The sequence below is a fragment of the Dryas octopetala genome, chromosome 3, assembly GCF_963921425.1.
Source record: "Dryas octopetala chromosome 3, drDryOcto1.1, whole genome shotgun sequence".
NCBI classification, from domain to species: domain Eukaryota; kingdom Viridiplantae; phylum Streptophyta; class Magnoliopsida; order Rosales; family Rosaceae; genus Dryas; species Dryas octopetala.
In genome coordinates, this window is record NC_141368.1 from 20700024 (window position 1) to 20722767 (window position 22744).

General features: G+C 37.4%; 2 protein-coding genes across 2 annotated transcripts in view; one reads left to right on the plus strand and one right to left on the minus strand.

The window, feature by feature from the left end:
* Positions 1-7251, minus strand: part of LOC147291711 (putative disease resistance RPP13-like protein 1) — a 48006-nt gene extending 40755 nt beyond the window's left edge. The window contains exons 1-4 of the mRNA XM_086237272.1: positions 4467-7251; positions 3520-4396; positions 1786-1917; positions 1351-1446 (exon numbers count right to left, since the gene is read on the minus strand). Of these exons, the coding sequence (XP_086093398.1) occupies positions 1842-1917; positions 3520-4396; positions 4467-7245 (3732 nt within the window). The 5' untranslated portion in view covers positions 7246-7251 and the 3' untranslated portion in view covers positions 1351-1446; positions 1786-1841. The remainder of the gene's footprint in view (positions 1-1350; positions 1447-1785; positions 1918-3519; positions 4397-4466) is intronic.
* Positions 7252-10451: 3200 nt separating this feature from the next.
* On the plus strand, positions 10452-14108 carry LOC147291715 (uncharacterized). The gene is made up of 7 exons (XM_086236007.1): positions 10452-10535; positions 10642-10683; positions 11777-11850; positions 12055-12154; positions 12263-12431; positions 12542-13839; positions 14058-14108. The coding sequence occupies exons 1-7, from the start codon at positions 10452-10454 to the stop codon at positions 14106-14108; spliced, it is 1818 nt and encodes a 605-aa protein (XP_086092133.1).
* The last annotated feature ends 8636 nt before the right edge of the window (positions 14109-22744 follow it).

Consider the following 22744-nt stretch of genomic DNA (forward strand, 5'->3'; position numbering starts at 1 on the left):
GTTGTAGTCCATCCAAGAGGCAATGAGTTCTTTGCAAGATGGGTACCACAGAGATGACAGCAACAAAAATCCACTAAATGCAGCCGAAACAACAATGTTGGAGCTTCCTTCACGTTAGACCAAAGGCATGACATAAAATTCATTAAATTAGGGATCAAAATATTGCTGAAAGTCCATTCCGAGTTTCAGACCACTTAATATTCGTATTAGCTGACAAATAACATACCCTTCAAGCATCAAATATAATATTAGCTAACAAAGTTAGCACTGCTTAGAGGTCTCCAAAACAGACCTCTGCCTATTAAGAAGAAAGAATTCAAATAATTGTACCGTACAATTCACTGTCGTTATGTAAGATTGTGGTCGTACAAGTTGTAGGACCACAATCTTACATAACAATATCCTAGATGTAAAGACAATGAAAATTCTGATTGATCGAAGAAAACGTGCAAGCTGATTAACAGCTTTAACGAAACCTAGTTCTTGTAGCTAAAAATTAGTTCCCACTAACAAGTCTTACATTGTACAAGAAGACAGACATGGAACAATTAAACACAGACATAAACAAGATATAGAGAAGGGATGACACCAAATGATGTACATTCAATTATCAAGTGTTAAGACTTAAAATGAACAATCAGTACTTCTACATAGGTGTTTTTGTACACATCTAGGTGCATGAGTTTGGACTGAAATTGGAATCATCAAATACATGAGCTATTCACTTTATTATGCATGCCAGTTTGACAAGCTGGACCTTTTCTTTATATCATATAATCAATGTTTGTCTCCGTTTGAAAAAAAAAAAAAAAAAAAAAAAGAGATCCCATCTTCTGTTCTTTTAGGAATAATGGTGATGAGAAAGAAAGAACAACTAAAGTAAAGCTCATCTGCTGCAGTGTTCAACTAAAGAGAAGTGCTACATACTTTTAAATTCTTGGAAAAGCAGCGAAATATATTTTGACAATATATTGGAAAAGTAGCTGGTAGCTCCACAAAACCTCATAAGGAAAATTGGCAAGAAAATTTGGAGCTTCCTTCATGCATGACACAAAGTTCATTGAATAATGTACTGGAAAGAATTACCGAATGTCCATTCAGAGTTTAAGACCACTCTATATCATGATTTCAGAACTAGCACCTCAAATAACGTACCCTAAAGCCTCAAAGTGAAATATTAGAAGACAGTAGCACGGTTTAGAGATCCCCAATAATATTGATATCTGCCCATAAAACAAGAAAGGATTCAAAAAATTGCCAAAATCTTATAGAAAAATAGTAAATGACAACTGTAATTTTTGCTAAAGCCAAAATTTCAGAGTCCTTCAGAAATTATACATAGAGCTTTACCTTCATGTGTTTTCTTACACTTCTATTCCACATCAAATTGTGAAAAGCCTATTTCTTCTCAAAGCTATTTTATGCATCTCAGCTCAACCAAGTATCCTAAATGCAAAGAAGAAGAAATTAGAATTGATAGATTGATCTTAGAGAATTTAAAAAAAAAAAAAGAAGATTTCAATAGCTTTAATGAAAAGAAATTGTTGTAGCATCTTAAACCTAATTCCCAGTATCAAGTCCAAGATTGTACAAGAACACACAAAATATACTTTGAAAGTAAATTCTTGGAAAAGCAGCGAAATAAATTTTGAAAATATACAAGTATTTTGTCGGAAAAAGTAGCTGCATTGAATCCACCATATTGGACTACACTACCTATTTCCCATATAGCTCTCATTTAACAGATAAAAAAAATAAAAATAAAAAACAAGCTCATATGGGTACCTGATCCTGATTAGGTAGTCGAGAGTGAAATGACAATTGGAACTTTTTGTGAGAGCTCATATAATCACTTCCTTATCTATCTTTATGCAAGGAATGCCAGCTATCTTGTTCCAATCTTCTCCCGTTTTATTTTCAAGGTATATTTACTTCAAGGAAGAAAAGAAAGAGATGCTGGCAAACCCTCTCCTGGCAGGAATTCCAGAGTCGGGCACTCATCAATATCTAGCCTTTGAGATGCTGGAAAATCCAATCCTGGCAGGAAATCGTGACGGTCACACCTTCTAATATTTAGCTTTTGAACAGAAGTGAGATGTTGAAGTCCCTTTCCATTAAAGATTTCAGATTCAGTGTAGAGATTTCAACAGAGTTGAGAGTGGTAGGAAGCAGCTGTTTCTGAGCAACGTTTCCATGCTGTACCAGCAAGTTTCTTTCAGCTCTTGTCCTCCATATTGGCTCTTGACCAGAGGGGGTTGTAACTGAACTTTAATATTTTGCTTAAAATCATTTGTTAAAAGAAATTCAAATCCCTCCATTATCTTCTTCCATAGAGATCACAGAGAAAACTGTCTTTTGCTTCAGCAAAATTTAAATTCTAATCACTCTGGGTTGCTTTCCATGCTCCCCATGCCCTTCAATCCTCCCGGTCTCTGCATCACTCAAAGGAAAAAGCTATTAACCAAACATAAAAATGTGAATGCTTATAGCCCAAAAAAATAAAAAATTAGAAGAAAAGGATGCTGCAAATCAGACAAAGTCTAATCCAAGTACCTTCTTAATTAGTACCTTTCTTCTTCCTAACTTCACATCTCTCTTGGCACATATCTGTAAGCCATCCACCAGGACTGATTAAAGAAGAGTAAAAGAAAATAATTAATATCAGTGAAGCTAAAATTAAACCCAAATGAGGAAAACAAACCCCAATTTCTTTCAAATATATTAGCCAATAACTTCACATTATAATAAGACTGCAAAAGGACTTACAATTAAGTTTCATTGGATAACTTTGGCCCTCTTCTTAAGCCTTAGGGTATGTTAACAACACTTCATGACCCCTTTTCTTAATCTGACAGCAAATATTAGCAACAGAAAAAGTTGAGAGATAAATTAGCAAACTGCTAAATGAACATGAAAGCAGCAACCACAAATCAAAAATTAACTTGTTATATACAGGTTAGGAAAAATTCAAAATACAGATTGCCAGCTTAAATTAAGCACTTTGGTGATTTTGGGGGGCCAAGAACTCAAGAACACAAGCACACAGTTCAATTTTTCAATTTTGTTTTGTTTAAGTTTTGTGATTATATTATTGAAAAAAATATTAAAATTAGATTAAGATTTCTTTTATCTCAAACTCATTTGGTTTCCATGGAAGTTTCTGCAGATACATGTGACAGGTTTTACAAAAGACTCGGAAATAATTACCAGTGCAGGGGATGTGAGCAATCTTGGGTCAATCCTCTCCATTCAAAGACCAACAATTATCTTTACAGTTCCACAGTTAGTTCTCTAGCTCTCTGCAGAAGTGAAGCCCAAAAGCTAAGAAAACAATATTAAAATATGAATAAGCCTATGCTCTCATTTAACAAATATAAAACAAGCGTTGTGGTGGTAGGTACATACCTGACTCTGGTTTTAGAGTTGAGAGTGAAATGAAAACCAGAACTTTTTGTGAGAGCTCATATGATCACTTCCTCTTCTATCTCTATGAAAGGAATGTGAGCTATCTTATTTTCACGGTATCTTTTTTTCAGATTTGAAGAACATCTGTAGATTCCGAGAAAAGAAAGAGACGCCGGCAAACCCTCTCCTGGCAGGGATTCGAGACTCGGACAGCCTTGGATTTCTAGCCTTTGAAGAGAAGTGAGGTGTTGAAGTGCTTCTCCTGGCAGGGATTCGAGACTCGGACAATCATAGATTTCTAGCCTTTGAAGAGAAGTGAGGTGTTGAAGTCCCTTTCCGTTCAAAGATTTCAGTCTTAGGTCAGAGATCCAGAGAGTGTTGAGAGTTGTAGGGAGCAGCTGTTCCTTGAGCAACGTCTCCAACAGGTTGTTACAACCCCAGATATCAAAACGACGTAGGTTGGGAGGCAAACCCCCTTCTGCAATTGACACAACATTTGGAAGATTCCATATGGACAAATCTTGAAGGGCGGTGAGGGTGTGAATTCGTTCGGGCAATGACTTCAAATTCTGGCATGTAAAGACAAAAAATGTATTCAGGTTGGGAGTGGGCAATCCTCCGTGGGGAAAAGAGACCAGATTTGGACACTCAGTGATTTTCAAGTAGCTGAGATTTTCATCAACTCCTTCAATGGAAAGGGATTCCAGATTCACACAACCTGTGATCGAAAGATGGCTAAGTTTGGGAAAAATGCCCAACGGGAAGGACCTCAGTGAATCACAGCTATTGTATATACCCAAATACCAAAGCGATGTCAATTTGGCCATCATCTCATGAGGTAGGAATTCTAATCTCCTACAATTTCCTATTGTAAGATTTTCCAAGGTAGAAGGTAGACCATCTCTAGGGAACGACAACAAGGATGGACAATTATTGAGAGTCAAGCGTACAACACAATTGCTGCTATGCACCAGTTGCTTGGGCAAGCACTCTATATCAACAAAATTTCCAATCTCAAAGGTCCAAAATTTCCAAGGATGACATATACTCTGTTCTCTGACCTAGTAATGATAACAGATGCGGGCATCCAACCAACCTCAATTTTTCAAAAGAATATTGTTGTAAGTAGTCCATGTTAAGGGTTGTAGTGGCCCTTTCGTATAGAACCATACACTTCTCCACTGAAAGTGTTTTCAAGCAAGGAAGATGATTAGGCAAGTTTCCTCTCAGCTTCGGACACTTGTATAAAATTAGCTCCTGGAGACGAGGAAAATCTGGATATTCACCTCCACTTGGCTGCCATTCCTCCCATTCAAGCATCTCCTCAAACTCTAGCTTCTCCAGAGACTGAAACGGCCCATTGCCATAGAACTCAGCACCGATAGTCGTAAGAAATTTCATCCCTTTTATAGAAACCTCTTTCAGTGCGGGTAGCTGCCCAAGTGGGGGCAAGGACAAACAATACGTACATTCACTGAGACACATAAATTGTATTTGAGAATAAGAAGAGTCTCCCAACCAATTTGGGAAGCAAGTTCCGCCATAAAATCTGATGGTCAACTTCTCTAAATTTATGGGAGGCTGGAGCCTCTCAAGTACATCTTTCTCATTTTGGGGATCATTGGTGTCCTCACCCCATTCCAGCACTATCTCCTTGAGATCATTCTTTTCCTTCAAATTGGCATGCGAGGCATCCATAGCATCAACTACATTTTGCAGCTTTTGAATAGAAAGGCTTCCCCGAAGATACTGTAACTCCCTCAATTCTGTAAGGCTTGACCCACTTGACTTTGCAACAACAAATGCAGTCAATGTTCTCAAACTTTTTAGTCTACCCATTTGCACTGGCATCTCTATTATGTTAGTTCCACGAAGATCAAGATGACGTAAATCAATTAATTTCCTCATATCTCTAGGCAGTTCAGAGAGAGAGGAACAATTTGACAATAGTATTGTCTGTAAATTGCATAGAGAACACACTATATCAGGTAAAAATTTGATTGCAGTAGAGGAAAGATCTAAGTAGCGCAAGTGAATGAGATTACCAATAGAATTAGGTAACTCAGTGATATTGGTATATTCTGCTAATGACAGCACTCGTAGACATCTTTGTGTTGGCAAAAAATCATGTGAAACTCTTTTGCTTATGAAATATGGCCAATCTGTTCTCAAATTTAAGGGTAGGAAGGTCCGCAAACACTCAAGCTTGTATAATGGCTCAAATTTTGAAGCGGTATCAAATTCTTCTTGAACATATGATAAATGACGACTTGTTTTGGGAACTTCATGTGATTCCCTCCCTTCTAACCTGCAACAAAATCCCTTAGCCATGAAGACAGCCATGTCATTAACAAGATCATGCATTGTGAAACTTGATTTGCTGGAATTTTGAAATAGTGATCGTGATAATAATTGATCAAAGTATCTCTTAGCCACCTCTTCCATCTTACTCGCATTCTCATCTTGTGGAACTAAACCTTCAGCCATCCAAAGTAAAACTACGTCTTCCTTCTTGAATTCATAGTCCTTCGGAAAAATTGAACAATAAACAAAACACTGTTTTAAATGGGCCGGGAGATCATGGTAGCTCAATCCTAGAGCGGGCAGAATATTACTTTTATTGTACGGTAGCTCCCAAATATTGCTATTTAATATGCTATTCCATTCCTCTAAATCTTTCTTCTTGGAACGTAGCAAACCTCCAAGTGTTTCTGCAGCTAAAGGCAAACCATTGCACTTACCTGCAATTTGCTTGCCAATTTCTTCCAAGTTTGGATGTGCACTAGGGGCTTCATCTCCAAATGCATGTTTTGCAAGTAACAACCAACAATCTTCATCCGACAACGGTTTCAAGTACTGAATTGGAACATTGTTGATGGTAGATGCAACGTTTTCGTTCCGTGTTGTTACAAGGACCTTGCTTCCTCTTGCCCCAAAAGCAAAAGGAGCCTGGAGGCGATTCAAATCAATATAATTCTCATTCCAAAGGTCATCCAACACAAATAAAAATTTCTTTGCCCTAACTTCTTCTCGTAGTTGAACTTGAAGAAGATTCAAGTCCATAATATTATCAAAATTTTTTGAAGTGACTGATTGAAGAAGGGTTTTAGTTACCCTAACCACATCAAAGTCTTCTGAAACACAAGCCCAAGATTTAAGAGTAAAATACTCTTTCACGTTGCCATCATTGTAAAGGGACCGAGCAAGGGTTGTCTTACCAACTCCGCCCATTCCAACTATGGTGATGACGGATACATCATTGCTGCTTGCATCATCTGAAAACAACAGCTTTGCTAACTTTTCTTTATCTCCATCCCTACCATATACAAAAGGTTCATGAACCAAGGAAGTTGTTGGAGTTCTCTGTGAAGCCTTCCCCCCAACAACTTCTCTCAGACCAAGGACACCTTTCTGTTTTGCAAGGAGTTCTAATCTTTCAAACAACTCTCTTATCTTAACATTCATGCTTTGATAAACAGGATTAAGAGAAGTAGAGAGGAAGTTCAACACCTTGGTGAATTTGTGGGTCTGATCATATTCAGCTTCCACCTTGCATCTCAAAGCTTCAGTGTTGATCTCATCCAGTAAGTCATCTGCATCTAAGACAGCATGTTTGAGCTCATCAAGCCACTCTCTCACAGCAGGCTTCACAATTTGCTTCTCCTCTGCATCATTGAGCACTACAGAAAGGGACAGCAGTGTGATCTTCAGTTTCTTCAGGAGTGAATCATCGAGCTTCTTCCTCTGAAATAAGTCAATGAAGTCGCGTGAAGCAATCCTGTCACACAACACCTGGATGGAAGCAGTGAGCAGAGCCTCTCCAACCAAAGCTCCAGCCATTTTTCTCTTCTTAATTTGCAAATGATTTTAAAGAAGTATTCTCTAACTTTGCAAATAGCAGAAGGAGGGAGTTTGTGAAAGTGTTTTAGGATTATATAGCTCGATTGGGCTGTTAGTTGCATGTGCTTGTTCTAGGAAGCTTATTGGCCTAATTTGTAATTACTTTCTGTCTTTTCTTATTTGATTAACGCTTAAACAAAGGCCTCTTGCAGCCGGCCATTATCGACCCAACAATTTAATAGCTCAACTTGGTATTCTAACTAAATTTTCTTTTGTTTTTTTACCAATATTCTAACTAAATTTTCAAATAGCTGATTAAACACATAATATTACAATTGATTATATAGCAATTGCCTTGGTAATGCAGTAGGTCCCACACGGTTAAGCATATGCATGGTGTGGGTGCTGCTAGGAAGCTTCCTCTTGTTGGTGTTCATGTTTGGTTTTTTTCATCTATGCATGTATTTAATTTGTCAGGCAATTTTTCTCTTCGATTATTGGCAAAGGATCGATAGGATTTCAATGAAGTAGTTGAACAACTTGGAAAAACAGAAGTGTTTTCTGTTTTTATATTATAGGCTTATAGCTCGGTGTCTTTAGCGAATGCAGTAGGTACATTATACTGTGCCCACATATTTATATGCAAAGTACACATCCACTAAATATGAATAAAGATGTTTTCATGCTAAGCACTGAATTATTCATTCAATTTTTCTCATCACTGAATTATTCATTTTCAAAGGACTCTCTCTTACAATATAAATCAATATTCTTAAAGATATTTTGACCATACATTTGATACTTTTATAACTAATTAAAATGACAAATATATGTTTGCAAATTAAAAATAATAAAAAATTATAAATTGTAGTAACCTTTTTTTTTTCTGTACAGAATAAATTGTAGTAACCTTAATTAAATTGTCTATCTTAAATTACATTAAAGGGGTTGGGTATTGTGATTTTATAAAAGAAATTAATGTTATAATTTATTCTCAAATTTGCATCAGGAAAAAGGAAAAAAAAAAAAAACAAAGCAAGAAAGAAGAGAAGGGCAATAGATATGAGAATATTGGGTTTTTTTTTTCCCCTATATAATAGGTGGATATTGTGTGTTTAACTTGTTTTTGGTATTTGGTTTTTATACGATGATGTTCATAATTGCTCTAATAATATTTTTTTTGAATTGGAGCATGTATCATGAATTAAGAATAATAAATGCCATAAATTATGAATTTTGTTGTAAATATCATTAATTATGTGGATGTCTATTATCATGTTTAATATTTATCTCCTGTATTATCTAGAGCAATTGTATAGATAATTAAGATGAGTCCAATTCATTGTAAAATAGGAGACCTTAAGGATCTATCACAGATCATCCAAGAGCTTATAAATAGAGGCCTTATGTGAATGAGGAAGACACTCTGATTCCTCCCAATTCTCTCTTATGTTCTCTACATTTCTCTTTATTTTATAACACGTTATCAGCACGATAGTCTCCATATATTTTCTTCTTCTTTCTTCCTCTATAACCCTTTTGGATTTAAGAGTCATATAGAGCAATCTAGCTAGTTGTTAATGTCCAATACTCTTGATCTTAGAGTTTTATGTTATTTATATGTTTACATTTAGATTATACTGCTTTGTTTATTTATATATGATTAATTATGCCAATCCATGATGATGTCGCAATTGCACAAAAGTGCGAAGGGAATCTATCTTAAGTTTTAATTGTTGCATGTTTTAATCGTTATTGATTATCATGACTTCAATACTTGATTTGTTATGTGGCTGTTACGCATGAAGGTCTACACAATTCATACGCATCTTCAGTCCTAATGTTTTTTGGCTGAAACAAATTTTATTTCCACTTGGTCAAAATATGTTTTTGATGTTTCAATTCGTATGATATATATGCTTCAAGACAATTCTTTTATTTATCTCTTGAAACATATAACGTACTGCAACTTTATATGTATGCACCTTTTTTTATACTTACCACATTCTTATACCACATTTTTATACTATCTCACGTGTCATTACTTTATTGCACTTTATTAATTATTTTCAACTTCTCATGGTTAATTTATTAGATTAAAAGGTTTGGATTTTGTCCTTCATGCTTATATATGCCGCATATGTCCTTATTCTCAACATTGATTGAGATTTTGCTTTCACGAGTCTGCAGTGATGATATAACAATTTATATATGATCAATATATCTATGATCTTATTGCATTTAATCTCCGGTTTGTATGCTTACAGTATGGACAGTTTGGACGTGCTTCATATATACATCTCATATATATATATATGATTTTATTGATATACTTTAATCATTCCATCATTCTATTATCATTCATTTTTCATACGTAAATGATTCTTTTGATTTGGCTATGTATACAATATTCAATGCTTCCAGTGCGTGTTATTGCTTTTATGCTATAGTAAAACGTTATTCCTATTAAACTATTATGTGGATCAGACCTTGAATTTCCTTCCTTTAGTGATCCTCTACTACATATGTGATGCTCTCTAACTTGTTTTCGCTACTGGAAGGTGATATCATGACTGCTATTTATACAATTCTTATAATTGTAGATTTAATTATTTATTGTATAATCATAATTTTCTACTATATGTGATTATTATCATTGAAAGATCAGGATCTTTTGATCCAAAAAAGAGATTAAGGTTGTTTGATCTCACAACTAATATCTTTTTTTTTTTGGTCGAAAATGAGATTCCATTAGATCAAGGTAAAAGTAGCAAGTACAATAAAAAAGGCTTAATAATCAAGGATGTGAAACTCTACAAAAACAGTAGAGTCCAATTCCACATTTCTCTCTTACTATGGCTAATTTTAGACAAAATACATGACCCAATAGAAGTCCCAATAGAGCACATGGCCCAAAATTCTCTATATACTAAAACACAATCTGGTCGCTACTGTTCACACTGTTCATAACCTGTTCATCGTGAAAATTCGGTTTTGCCCTTCTAGCAACCTTAATTTTCACATCCTTCGCCTTTTGAGTTTTGGCCTTTCATTGGGCCCTTTTTTGTCATTGCGTCTCTGTCTGGTTCTAGCCCATATTGTTTCGAAATTTTTACATTCCCTGCCATTGCTTTGTTTCTCTACGGTTTGCTCTCACAAGCCTTTTTTTGTTTTTTTATATGTTTGCCATTCTGAGAATAGGACAGATGGGTCTGTCCTTTGTGGTCATTCGTTTTCTCTTGCTTTATCTGGGTTCATGGTTAATGTTTCAACCAGATGAACCATCTGCTGTGGGGGCTTTGATCCCAGCTTGATGTATTCGTCTGGTTGTGATTCGAAGTGGATCAACAATCTGGTTTGGATTATTTTGTCTTTTGATGTGTTGGTCTGGTTCAGTATTTCAAGCAGATGATGGGATTAATTCATCGCATCGAAGAGGTGAGCCACAAGTTTTTTAGGGTTTTTTTTTTTCTTTTTTCTTTTGTCAAATCTCACTGACAACTTCACTGTTTCAGCTTGATCTGGCTCTTCGATTGCCGTTCGTTTGTGTTTCGGGTGGTGTGATTCAGATCGGTCCCTTCGTTTCTACCTGCTCCTTATCAGATAAGTTTCATCTCTCTCTCATCTCATTTTTTCATATCATTCTGCTCCTGTTTGCTTAGCCTGTGTTTGCTGGGTCTCTGTATGCATTTTCGATATCATTACTCTGGGTGTGTTCTTGCATTTATTGTTAAATCTTGAAATATAGACTTTTGTTTATTCCTATCAGTTTTTTCCTATCAATGTTTGATCTTTGCTTGCTGTTTTTTCTTTCTGTTACGTCACAGTCCTAGGTTCTGTTTTGAATTGTTTATCTTCAAAAAAATTTATACAGTCCATCAAAAAAAAGGGTTTATGCAGTTATTTAATTGTTCTCTTAATTTAGTTCTTGCATAATCAGCTCTGTTCTGCGACAAAATTAATTAACTACCAATTTTATTAGCTATATAGCTGGGTACATAGATATCAACTTTCATGAGTATGCATATCTTCATTGCATCTACCTATTCCATACAATGAACACTAACTACAGTTGGCATTAGATTATGTTACTACCTTTCTGTTTTTCGGCCTGCCCTTTTTCTCCTGCCTTTGTGTGTTTGAATTTAACTGGTTTCATTGCTTTGGTTTATGTTGGCACACATGAGAATGTTTAAATGTTATCAAATATTCCTTTCTACATACGTTGCTGATTTTCTCTCATATCATAGATATTCCGATCAACCATTCTTATTTATCTTGCTTAACATTTTTTCTTATTCTAAATCAGTATGTTTTTTGCATTTTAGGCAAAAAAGATATGAACATTTATACCGGCACTTTAATTCTTTTTATTTTTTTGAATGTTTGCCTTTCAAATAAATCAATTTGAATTGCCTCCCTTATACTTTTATGTCTATACTTTTTAGATCTTTTATTTGTCTTATATCTAAGTTTTGCTTTATTTTTATCTGATTGCTTGATTTTTAACATTCATATGTATGTTTTCTAGGTACTGTTGTGTTGGTTGTTTGAGCTTGACCTTCAGGCTGCGCTGTTGTGGCATTTGATCTTCCTGCGCAAAAGGTTAGCTTCTGCCACCTGTTTTTTAAATATGTTCGCTGTGCATCTGTTATTCGTCATGTTAAATATCTTCTGCTCATGGATGAATATCAATTTGCTTTCATTGGTTGTTGTATATATATCTTCTTTTAAATTTGCAATTTATTTATATGTGTGTATTTTTTTCGTCCAGCTATTTATTGATTGCTTCAGGCTTTTTTCTTTCAGTGTGATGGATAAAAAGTCTAGGGTTCGTACTAGATTTCTCATGTTAGACAAAGCTGACTGTCCTCATATTTCAACTGGTGTGCAAGTTGCCGCTGAAAATGTTTGTGATGTTCTTTCTATCACTGCCTGTGAATTAAATTCTCCAACTCATAGGAAAAAACACAAGTCTATTAGAAATACAACTTTAACGCATATTAATGCAATTCAGCCAACTACACATCAGGTCCCTTTGGAACGATTGGACTTTGATTCTGATACTGTATTCTGTAATCTAAATGTTTTTCATTCTGAACTTCCACCCCTGAGCTCCACATTGAATGAAAACACTGCAAATCACAGCTATAGGAGCCAAGCATTTTATCAGAAGAAAAGACAAAGTATGTTAAATTTTTTATTAAAATTTATTTTAACATTTCTACATTATTGTCCTATCAATGATGATATGCATTGATACTCTTTCTTTCTTTCATACTTATTCTTTCCATAGGAATGATTCACAAATATGTGGATTTTGGAGATAAAGATTATAAGTGCATTTACTGTGATGCACTTTTTTGGCTGGATGAATCCATTGCTAAAAAATCTACAAACAAACAGCCTTTGTTTAGTCTTTGTTGTTTGCAAGGAAAAGTTAAACTTCCAATTACCAAACCAACTCCTAATTTTTTAGACAATTTACTTGATCCAAGCAAAGGCCAAAGAAGCTCAATATTTAGGGACAATATTAGGGCATACAATTCTATGTTTGCATTCACTTCAATGGGAGCCAAAATTGATCATTCAATTAACAATAAGCCAGGTCCTTACATTTTTAAAATTAGTGGGCAGGTTCATCATTTAATGGGGTCATTGTTACCGCCGGAAGGCGAGTCTCCAAAATTTGCCCAGCTCTATATCTATGATACCTATAATGAAGTTATAAATCGCCTTAATGTAGTTAATCGTAAACAAAATAATACAAATCTTGATCCAAAAGTTGTTGAAGGCCTTATCAAAATGTTTGACCAATCAAATGACTTGGTGAAATTCTTTAGAACAGTCAGGGATAAATTAGAAAGCAATTCTATTACTGATGTCAAAGTGAGAATATTGGGAACGCAGTTAGATCATGATAAACAATATGAAAGCCCAACATCTGATGAAATTGCTGGTCTGATAGTAGGAGATATTGGTCTCTTTGATTCAAACAGAGATATTGTCATAGAAAATCAAAATGGAGAGTTGAAACGAATAACAAAATTAAATCCAAAATTCATGTCTTTACAATATCCTATTTTATTTCCTCATGGTGAAGATGGTTATAGCCCTAATATTAAATGGAATCATGATTTTAAAGGTCATCAGCCAAAAACAGGAAGGGTGCCTATGAGAGCCTTTATAGCCTATCAAATTCAGGAGAGACAATTTGAATTTAGTACACTCTTAAAAGGTGGTAGATTATTTCAACAATTTTTAGTGGATGCCTATGCAACTCTTGAAGAGGATAAATTAGATTTCATTAGAAAAAATCAAAAAAATCTCAGAACTGAAGTTTATAAAGGCATTTATGATGCAATTTCAATGGGTCATGCAAATGCCAATGATCTAGGACAGCGGGTTATATTGCCAACCTCACACACTGGAAGTGTTAGGTATATGATTAATAATTACCAAGATGCTATGGCAATTTGTAGGCATTATGGCAATCCAGATCTTTTTATTACTTTTACTTCCAATGTCAAGTGGCCTGCAATTGTTAGAGAACTGACAGGACCGCCCCCGGATTTCACCCTGAGACCCGGAGAGGTCCTGCGGGAATCCAAAATCAAGGAAAATCCTACCGAAAATTCGGCAGAACCTCCCCTGAAAATGGACTAACCCAAAATTTCAAGACCTGCTAAAAACACTTCTAAACCGCAACCACCTCTACCACAACCAAAAAGGGTCTCAGACCCAACAAATTTCACAGAAGATCCAACTTAAAATTTGTAGAGTGGTTATCAGAGCTGCTAATCTATTACAAGGAATTTTTACAAAATTTAAATGGCGCCTACAAGGTCCAACTGAGGAGATGATTGCAACTGCCTCGACGTGTTTGGCTCGACCTCCACCAAATCTACTACCTGGGGGGACAATTTAAGACAAAACAAATAATCCGTGAGACAAACTCAGTGAGTGGACAGTTTAATGCAAACGAAAATGAAAATAAACTTCTTGTTTCAGAAAATCCTTCAAAACCACATTTAACACTAAGACCTCACGTCACTCTCTGAAATCCCCCAGTTTAAAACCATAAAGTTTATTTAAATTTAAAGAATCTCATAAAACGATATATATTTTCTCAAGAAAACAATTTCTTAAAACAACCGAACCGTAAAAACATCGTAACAACAACCTTGATGGAATTCAAAAGAAATCCCTCACTTAAAAACATATTTGATAATTTCCGAAAATAACCAAATTTATTCTCCACCATGCTATATACCCTGAATAATCATGGCCATACACACGCGTGGAGTGTAATCCAACACGTGCAGGCAATATCCTGGCCATACACACGCGTGGAATGAATCCAACACGTGCAGGCAATATCCTGGCCATACACACGTGTGAATAAAATCAGCACGTGCAGGCAAATCCTGGTCATACGTGCACGCAGAGCAGCCCCCAAAGGGCGAAGCATCCCGACACACGGCCCAAAGCCTATATGTGCATCGTGATGGGTCCCAAAGACCTATGTATCTGATAACCTGAAGGGTACTGCAAAGGGTGGTTCGAAAACCAGTTTTCCATAAACCAAATAAATCCTTTTTCCACCAAGAATAGAATAATTGTACTTTTCCAAGGAAAACTTTTAAATCCATAGACGTACATAGCTCAATTTAAATTCAATAGGCATAAATCTAATCAATTCTTTTCGATCAAAACCCAAAGTAATAAATGAGCCATATTGATTAAGTAGGAAACTAGAGTTCTTTCCAAAAAGGTCCATAAATTTAAACAAACCATCAAATGAAATTATGTTTTAAAACTTATATACGAGAGTATTTGAAAACCCAAAATTCAACTCCGTCCACCAAACCCCACATCAAAATCAAGATTTATCAACACAATTAATTCAAAGGAACTTCATAAATACATTTAAAAAAACCAAGAATTCACCCGCATTCATTTTGTCTCAATCAAAACTCAAATAATCAATAAATAAATTCATAAAATTTAAAATGCTTTTAAAAACAAAAGTCCACTCACAGTGATAGCCCTAGCTTCGATCCTCCGCCGGATCGTCACGAACCACGGTCGTCTCGCCTAGAGCGGAAAAATCCACCAAGAATCTCGAAGATTTGAGGTGAAATTTGACTGAAAATGGAGGGAAAAGTCGACGGCCCTGTGTGACTTTTCGAGCAGAACCGACGCGCAGGGAGGGCTGGGCTGGCTGAAGAAGGCGTCGGGGAAGATGGGCGGCGTCGGGAAGGCTCGCCGGTGGCCTGGGCTGGTCGGGAAATGGCCGAAATTGACCGGGCTGGGCTGGGCTAAGCTGAGCTGGTCGCGCACAGAGAAAAAGGGGAGAGAGAAAACTCGGGGAGAGAGAAGGCCGGAGGGGTGGTCGGCGCCTGGGGGAACTCGCCGGAGCCAGAGGCTGGCCAGAGGTGGCCGGTGATGATGAGTGGGGTGGCTGGGGCTGGTGGGCGCAGGGGAGAGGGTGCGGGGGAGAGGAAAACCGAGAGTGAGAGAGAGAGTGCGGGGGGGGGGGTGATAAATAGAAAGGGAGAGAAGGTTCTAGAGAGAGAGAGTTGTGGAAAAATCTAGAGAGAGGAAATCTGATTTTTAAAACCCACTTTTATAAATTTACAACATTGCCCCTCACTTTAAACGCCTAAATCTTTCAAACCGTAACGCGGATTGGCGCGTGCCGCGTGTCTATGAAATCGTGAGTTCGAAACCTATCTAACGGACCCGAAGTCAAAATCGAATTCTCATTCTTTTTAAAAGTCAACTTTTGGTCAAGCTCAACTTAAAACAAAAATAAATAAATCAAAACTTTAAATCAAAACCCTTTTTATTTTCCAAATAAATATCAAAATCTTTAAAATCCAATTCCACATCCTTTTAAAAAATTTTCTTAAAACATAGTTAAATAAAAATTTAAATTTCTAGTGAAAATTTGGGTCGGGTCGTTACAACCTTCCCCCCTTAAAAAATTTCGTCCTCGAAATTTAGTAGAAAACTTAAATTTAAGTGAACTGTAATTGCAAACTTCTTATCGCCCATCAAATCAAACCTCCTTTCAACAACCCTCCACAACAAACTTAAATGAATTAAGTACGCCTCAAAAATAAAAACTTGAAAATGTGGTACTCTAAATAAAGTTTTCAAGAATAAAATCATTACGAAGTAAATTAATTTAAAACCTTTAAATCATTTGAAAACCACTCTAACTCACGAATCGAGAAAGTTCATCTTTTATCGACAATCAAAACGAGAATACGTGATACGCAAAGTGTGTGTGTGCCCCATAGTCTATATAAAAAATATTGTATTATGCCCAGAGATGGATAACGTACCCATGATGACATCCGGTGGAGCCAAAGCATCCTGCTGCGTCATGGCGAAGACTCTGCCCTGGGCTCTGGGGCGTCCTGGCTGACCCCTATGCTGTCCTCCACCTCTACTAGCATGACTAGACTGTGCTCCACTACTAGACGTAGCACCCGCAGTCTGCACTGCTCTCTGCCCCTGACTCTGGGCCCCTGAAGTTTGTCCCTGATGGGGGGCCGATCCCGAAGATCCTCCATCACCCGGTTGTAGCATCGGGCACTCCCTCATAAAATGGCCTGTCTGTCCACAATGATAACACCCAGGGCTGCCCATATGACACATCCCATCATGATACCTGCCGCAAGAACTACACAGAGGATGGCCTGTCCCACGAATCCGACTACCCTGAGATCCACTCAATCGTGCTGTGCTACGAGCTGAGCTACCCGCTGACTGATAACCGGAACTATGACTGTGTCCAGAACCTCGGCTTCCTCCTGAGTCATGTCTAACACCTCTAAAACCACCACTTCCTGAAGAACCTGAACTGAAACTGCCTCTCTTGGATGGTCCCTGACTAGGGCCACTCATCGAGGTACTCTGAAAATGACGACGCCTCGCCTCGCCTTTACTCCGATCAGATAAAGACCTTTCGACCCTCATTGCAGCATCCCTCAAAGAACTAAAAGTAGAGTGGTTAGCTGCGGTAACCACTGTGCGAATAGAGTCTCTCAGACCCTCCTCAAATCTCGAACATCTATCTGCCTCGTCTGCCACAAGTGCTGGGCAAAACCTGGAAAGCTCAGTGAATTTCCTCTCATACTCTACTACTGACATAGATCCCTGTCTAAGCCTCAGGAATTCGGCCCTCTTCTCATCACAATAAACCCGCGGATAGTACTTCTCGTAAAAGACTCTCCTAAATCTATCCCAAGTGATCTCTGCCGCGGTGAGTCCTAAACGCTCGGAATCCCACCAGTGATAAGCGTCACCCACTAGCAGGAAAGTAGCCAAGACTAACTTCCGGTCATCGGGGCATCCCATAACCTCGAAGATCCTCTCGAGTTGTATCATCCACTCGTTAGCTACACTGGGATCCGAAGTACCTGAGAAATTCGAGGCCCCCAACTTACGAGCACGCTCAATGCTATACTCTCCCTCAGGAAAAGCCCTAGTGCGAACAGCAGTAGTCACTGCCTCAGCTAGCCTATCAATAGACTGCTCGAAAACTTGTGTCGTCTCATCGACACCTTCTGCTACCCTATGGTGGGTCCCCGGTGGTCGGCCACGTCGTCGAGGAGGCATAATACCTATATGAAAACCAAACTCTTATCAATAATGGGGATGCACATTAAGTGCAGAATTGAGGAATCTAAAACCTATTGCTCTGATACCAAGTTGACAGGACCGCCCCCGGATTTCACCCTGAGACCCGGAGAGGTCCTGCGGGAATCCAAAATCAAGGAAAATCCTACCGAAAATTCGGCAGAACCTCCCCTGAAAATGGACTAACCCAAAATTTCAAGACCTGCTAAAAACACTTCTAAACCGCAACCACCTCTACCACAACCAAAAAGGGTCTCAGACCCAACAAATTTCACAGAAGATCCAACTTAAAATTTGTAGAGTGGTTATCAGAGCTGCTAATCTATTACAAGGAATTTTTACAAAATTTAAATGGCGCCTACAAGGTCCAACTGAGGAGATGATTGCAACTGCCTCGACGTGTTTGGCTCGACCTCCACCAAATCTACTACCTGGGGGGACAATTTAAGACAAAACAAATAATCCGTGAGACAAACTCAGTGAGTGGACAGTTTAATGCAAACGAAAATGAAAATAAACTTCTTGTTTCAGAAAATCCTTCAAAACCACATTTAACACTAAGACCTCACGTCACTCTCTGAAATCCCCCAGTTTAAAACCATAAAGTTTATTTAAATTTAAAGAATCTCATAAAACGATATATATTTTCTCAAGAAAACAATTTCTTAAAACAACCGAACCGTAAAAACATCGTAACAACAACCTTGATGGAATTCAAAAGAAATCCCTCACTTAAAAACATATTTGATAATTTCCGAAAATAACCAAATTTATTCTCCACCATGCTATATACCCTGAATAATCCTGGCCATACACACGCGTGGAGTGTAATCCAACACGTGCAGGCAATATCCTGGCCATACACACGCGTGGAATGAATCCAACACGTGCAGGCAATATCCTGGCCATACACACGCGTGGAATGAATCCAACACGTGCAGGCAATATCCTGGCCATACACACGTGTGAATAAAATCAGCACGTGCAGGCAAATCCTGGTCATACGTGCACGCAGAGCAGCCCCCAAAGGGCGAAGCATCCCGACACACGGCCCAAAGCCTATATGTGCATCGTGATGGGTCCCAAAGACCTATGTATCTGATAACCTGAAGGGTACTGCAAAGGGTGGTTCGAAAACCAGTTTTCCATAAACCAAATAAATCCTTTTTCCACCAAGAATAGAATAATTGTACTTTTCCAAGGAAAACTTTTAAGTCCATAGACGTACATAGCTCAATTTAAATTCAATAGGCATAAATCTAATCAATTCTTTTCGATCAAAACCCAAAGTAATAAATGAGCCATATTGATTAAGTAGGAAACTAGAGTTCTTTCCAAAAAGGTCCATAAATTTAAACAAACCATCAAATGAAATTATGTTTTAAAACTTATATACGAGAGTATTTGAAAACCCAAAATTCAACTCCGTCCACCAAACCCCACATCAAAATCAAGATTTATCAACACAATTAATTCAAAGGAACTTCATAAATACATTTAAAAAAACCAAGAATTCACCCGCATTCATTTTGTCTCAATCAAAACTCAAATAATCAATAAATAAATTCATAAAATTTAAAATGCTTTTAAAAACAAAAGTCCACTCACAGTGATAGCCCTAGCTTCGATCCTCCGCCGGATCGTCACGAACCACGGTCGTCTCGCCTAGAGCGGAAAAATCCACCAAGAATCTCGAAGATTTGAGGTGAAATTTGACTGAAAATGGAGGGAAAAGTCGACGGCCCTGTGTGACTTTTCGAGCAGAACCGACGCGCAGGGAGGGCTGGGCTGGCTGAAGAAGGCGTCGGGGAAGATGGGCGGCGTCGGGAAGGCTCGCCGGTGGCCTGGGCTGGTCGGGAAATGGCCGAAATTGACCGGGCTGGGCTGGGCTAAGCTGAGCTGGTCGCGCACAGAGAAAAAGGGGAGAGAGAAAACTCGGGGAGAGAGAAGGCCGGAGGGGTGGTCGGCGCCTGGGGGAACTCGCCGGAGCCAGAGGCTGGCCAGAGGTGGCCGGTGATGATGAGTGGGGTGGCTGGGGCTGGTGGGCGCAGGGGAGAGGGTGCGGGGGAGAGGAAAACCGAGAGTGAGAGAGAGAGTGCGGGGGGGGGGGTGATAAATAGAAAGGGAGAGAAGGTTCTAGAGAGAGAGAGTTGTGGAAAAATCTAGAGAGAGGAAATCTGATTTTTAAAACCCACTTTTATAAATTTACAACATTGCCCCTCACTTTAAACGCCTAAATCTTTCAAACCGTAACGCGGATTGGCGCGTGCCGCGTGTCTATGAAATCGTGAGTTCGAAACCTATCTAACGGACCCGAAGTCAAAATCGAATTCTCATTCTTTTTAAAAGTCAACTTTTGGTCAAGCTCAACTTAAAACAAAAATAAATAAATCAAAACTTTAAATCAAAACCCTTTTTATTTTCCAAATAAATATCAAAATCTTTAAAATCCAATTCCACATCCTTTTAAAAAAATTTTCTTAAAACATAGTTAAATAAAAATTTAAATTTCTAGTGAAAATTTGGGTCGGGTCGTTACAAGAACTTCTTAGAAAACCTGGCTGCAAACCAGAGGATAGGCCTGACATCATTGCTAGAATGTTCAAAATCAAACTGAATGATATGGCTAGTACATCAAATCAGGACAACCTTTTGGACCACTTGCAGCAGGTGAATTTCATCAAAGATAATTGGTTCTTTACTGACTTTCTTCATTTTTAAATACAAAATTAATTAATCCTGTCGTTTTTTTCCTGTCTGTCATATCAAACAGAAGTTCATACTATTGAATTTCAAAAAAGAGGATTGCCTCATTGTCATCTCCTCATTTGGTTAGAACACAATTTCAAGTCATTGTCTGCAGCAGATATTGACTCAATAATCTCAGCTGAATTGCCAGACAAAACTGTGGATCCAACACTTTATCATATTGTAGATCAGTTCATGATCCATGGTCCATGTGGTGATTTAAATCCTAATCCTCCTTGAATGCGAGGAGGAAAGTGCTCTAAATTTTTCCCAAAGCAATACAAAAGTGAAACTGTTTTTGAAACCAATGGTTTTTCTACATATTGGCGTCGTGATAATCTTGATAGATTTGTGCTGAAAAATGGAACTAAGGTTGATAACAGTTTTATAGTGCCTTACAATTCAGAGTTGTTATTAAGGTATAATGCTCATATAAATGTTGAATTGTGCTGTCAATCAATGCTTATAAAATATTTATTTAAATACATCAACAAAGGTTCAGATAGAGCTAGAGTCATAATTGAAAACAAGCCACAGGATGAAATATTATCCTATCTTAATTGTAGATATATATCACCATATGAAGCTGCATGGAGATTATTTCAATTTCCTATTCACTGTAGACAACCTGCCATTGAACGATTGTCTATACATCTGCCTTTAGAGCAAAATGTATCTTCGGTGAAGATCAATCACTTGATTTGATTCTTAATCGTGAAGCAATTCAGGATACAATGTTAACCAGTTGGTTTCAAGCAAACAAAAATTATCCTCAAGCACGAAACTTATCTTATTCAGAATTTCCTTCTAAATTTGTATGGAATTCTCGCAGTAAGAATTGGACACCTAGGAAAAAAGGCAAATGTATAGGTAGAATAGCCTATGTACACCCTGCAGCTGGAGAATTATATTACTTGAGAATGCTTTTAAATTCCCATAAATGTGCCTTTGATTTTGATGATATAAAAACTCTTAATGGCATTAAACACCCATCATATCAGTCTGCATGTAGGTCTTTAGGTCTGTTAGGGGATGATAAAGAATGGATTGAGGCCTTAGAAAATGTTGTCAGCACAGCATCATGCTCTGAATTAAGGCAATTATTTGTTAGAATAATTTTGTTTTGTGATGTAGCAAATCCTGCACTCATTTTCGATGCTCACTGGCAGAATATGTGTGATGACATGTTATATAATCTTAGAAAAACATTTTGTATGCCTAATCTCATTGTGCAACAATCTGAATTAAAAAATTCACTTCTCTATGAGCTAGAGCTACTGTTTAATGCATCATCTAGCAGCTTGAAAGATCATAATCTTCCAATTCTTGATGAACAAAGCATGTTACAAATTAGGAATAAATTGTTAAGAGAAGAATTAAATTATGATCTTCATCAGTTAGCCAATGAACATTCTGTTTTAATCACTTAACTCAACAAAGAACAAAGACAGGTGTATGATTCTGTTATCACTGCCATAAATGAAAAAAAATCCGGTTTGTTTTTTGTTTATGGGCATGGGGGAACTGGAAAGACTTTTTTGTGGCACACAATTATTAATAAAATTAGATCTGAAGGTCAAATTGTTCTAGCTGTTGCTTCATCAGATATTGCATCATTGCTGTTACCTGGAGGCATAACAGCTCATTCTAGGTTTCAAATTCCTCTCAATCTCACTGATTCTTTCATATGTCAAATAAAAAAACAGACTCATCTTGCTAAATTGATTGAAAAAGCTGCTTTAGTTGTTTGGGATGAAGCACCTATGAATCATAGGGATTGTTTTGAAGCACTAGACAAATCACTATGCGATATTTTATCGCATTTAGATAATTCAGGTCAGGCTGTCCCATTTGGTGGGAAACCTTTTTTACTGGGGGATGATTTTAGGCAAATACTACCAGTTATTCCAGGTGGAACAAGGGAAGAAATAGTACATGCCACTCTTAACAGTTCATACTTAGGGCCCTCTTTCAAAATTTTTTGTTTGAAAGAAAATATGAGGCTATCAAGGGAGGGGTTAAACAGTCAGGAAAAAACAAAACTTGCAGACTTTGCTACTTGGATACTCAAAATTGGTGATGGTCAAATATGTGATAT

Coding starts and splice junctions, on each gene's coding strand:
- LOC147291715 (XM_086236007.1), top strand. CDS start 10,452: ATGGGTCTGTCCTTTGTGGTCATTCGTTTTCTCTTGCTTTATCTGGGT. Junction 10,684..11,776: donor TAATTCATCGCATCGAAGAG/GTGAGCCACAAG, acceptor TATGTTTTCTAG/GTACTGTTGTGTTGGTTGTT. Junction 12,432..12,541: donor TTATCAGAAGAAAAGACAAA/GTATGTTAAATT, acceptor TTCTTTCCATAG/GAATGATTCACAAATATGTG.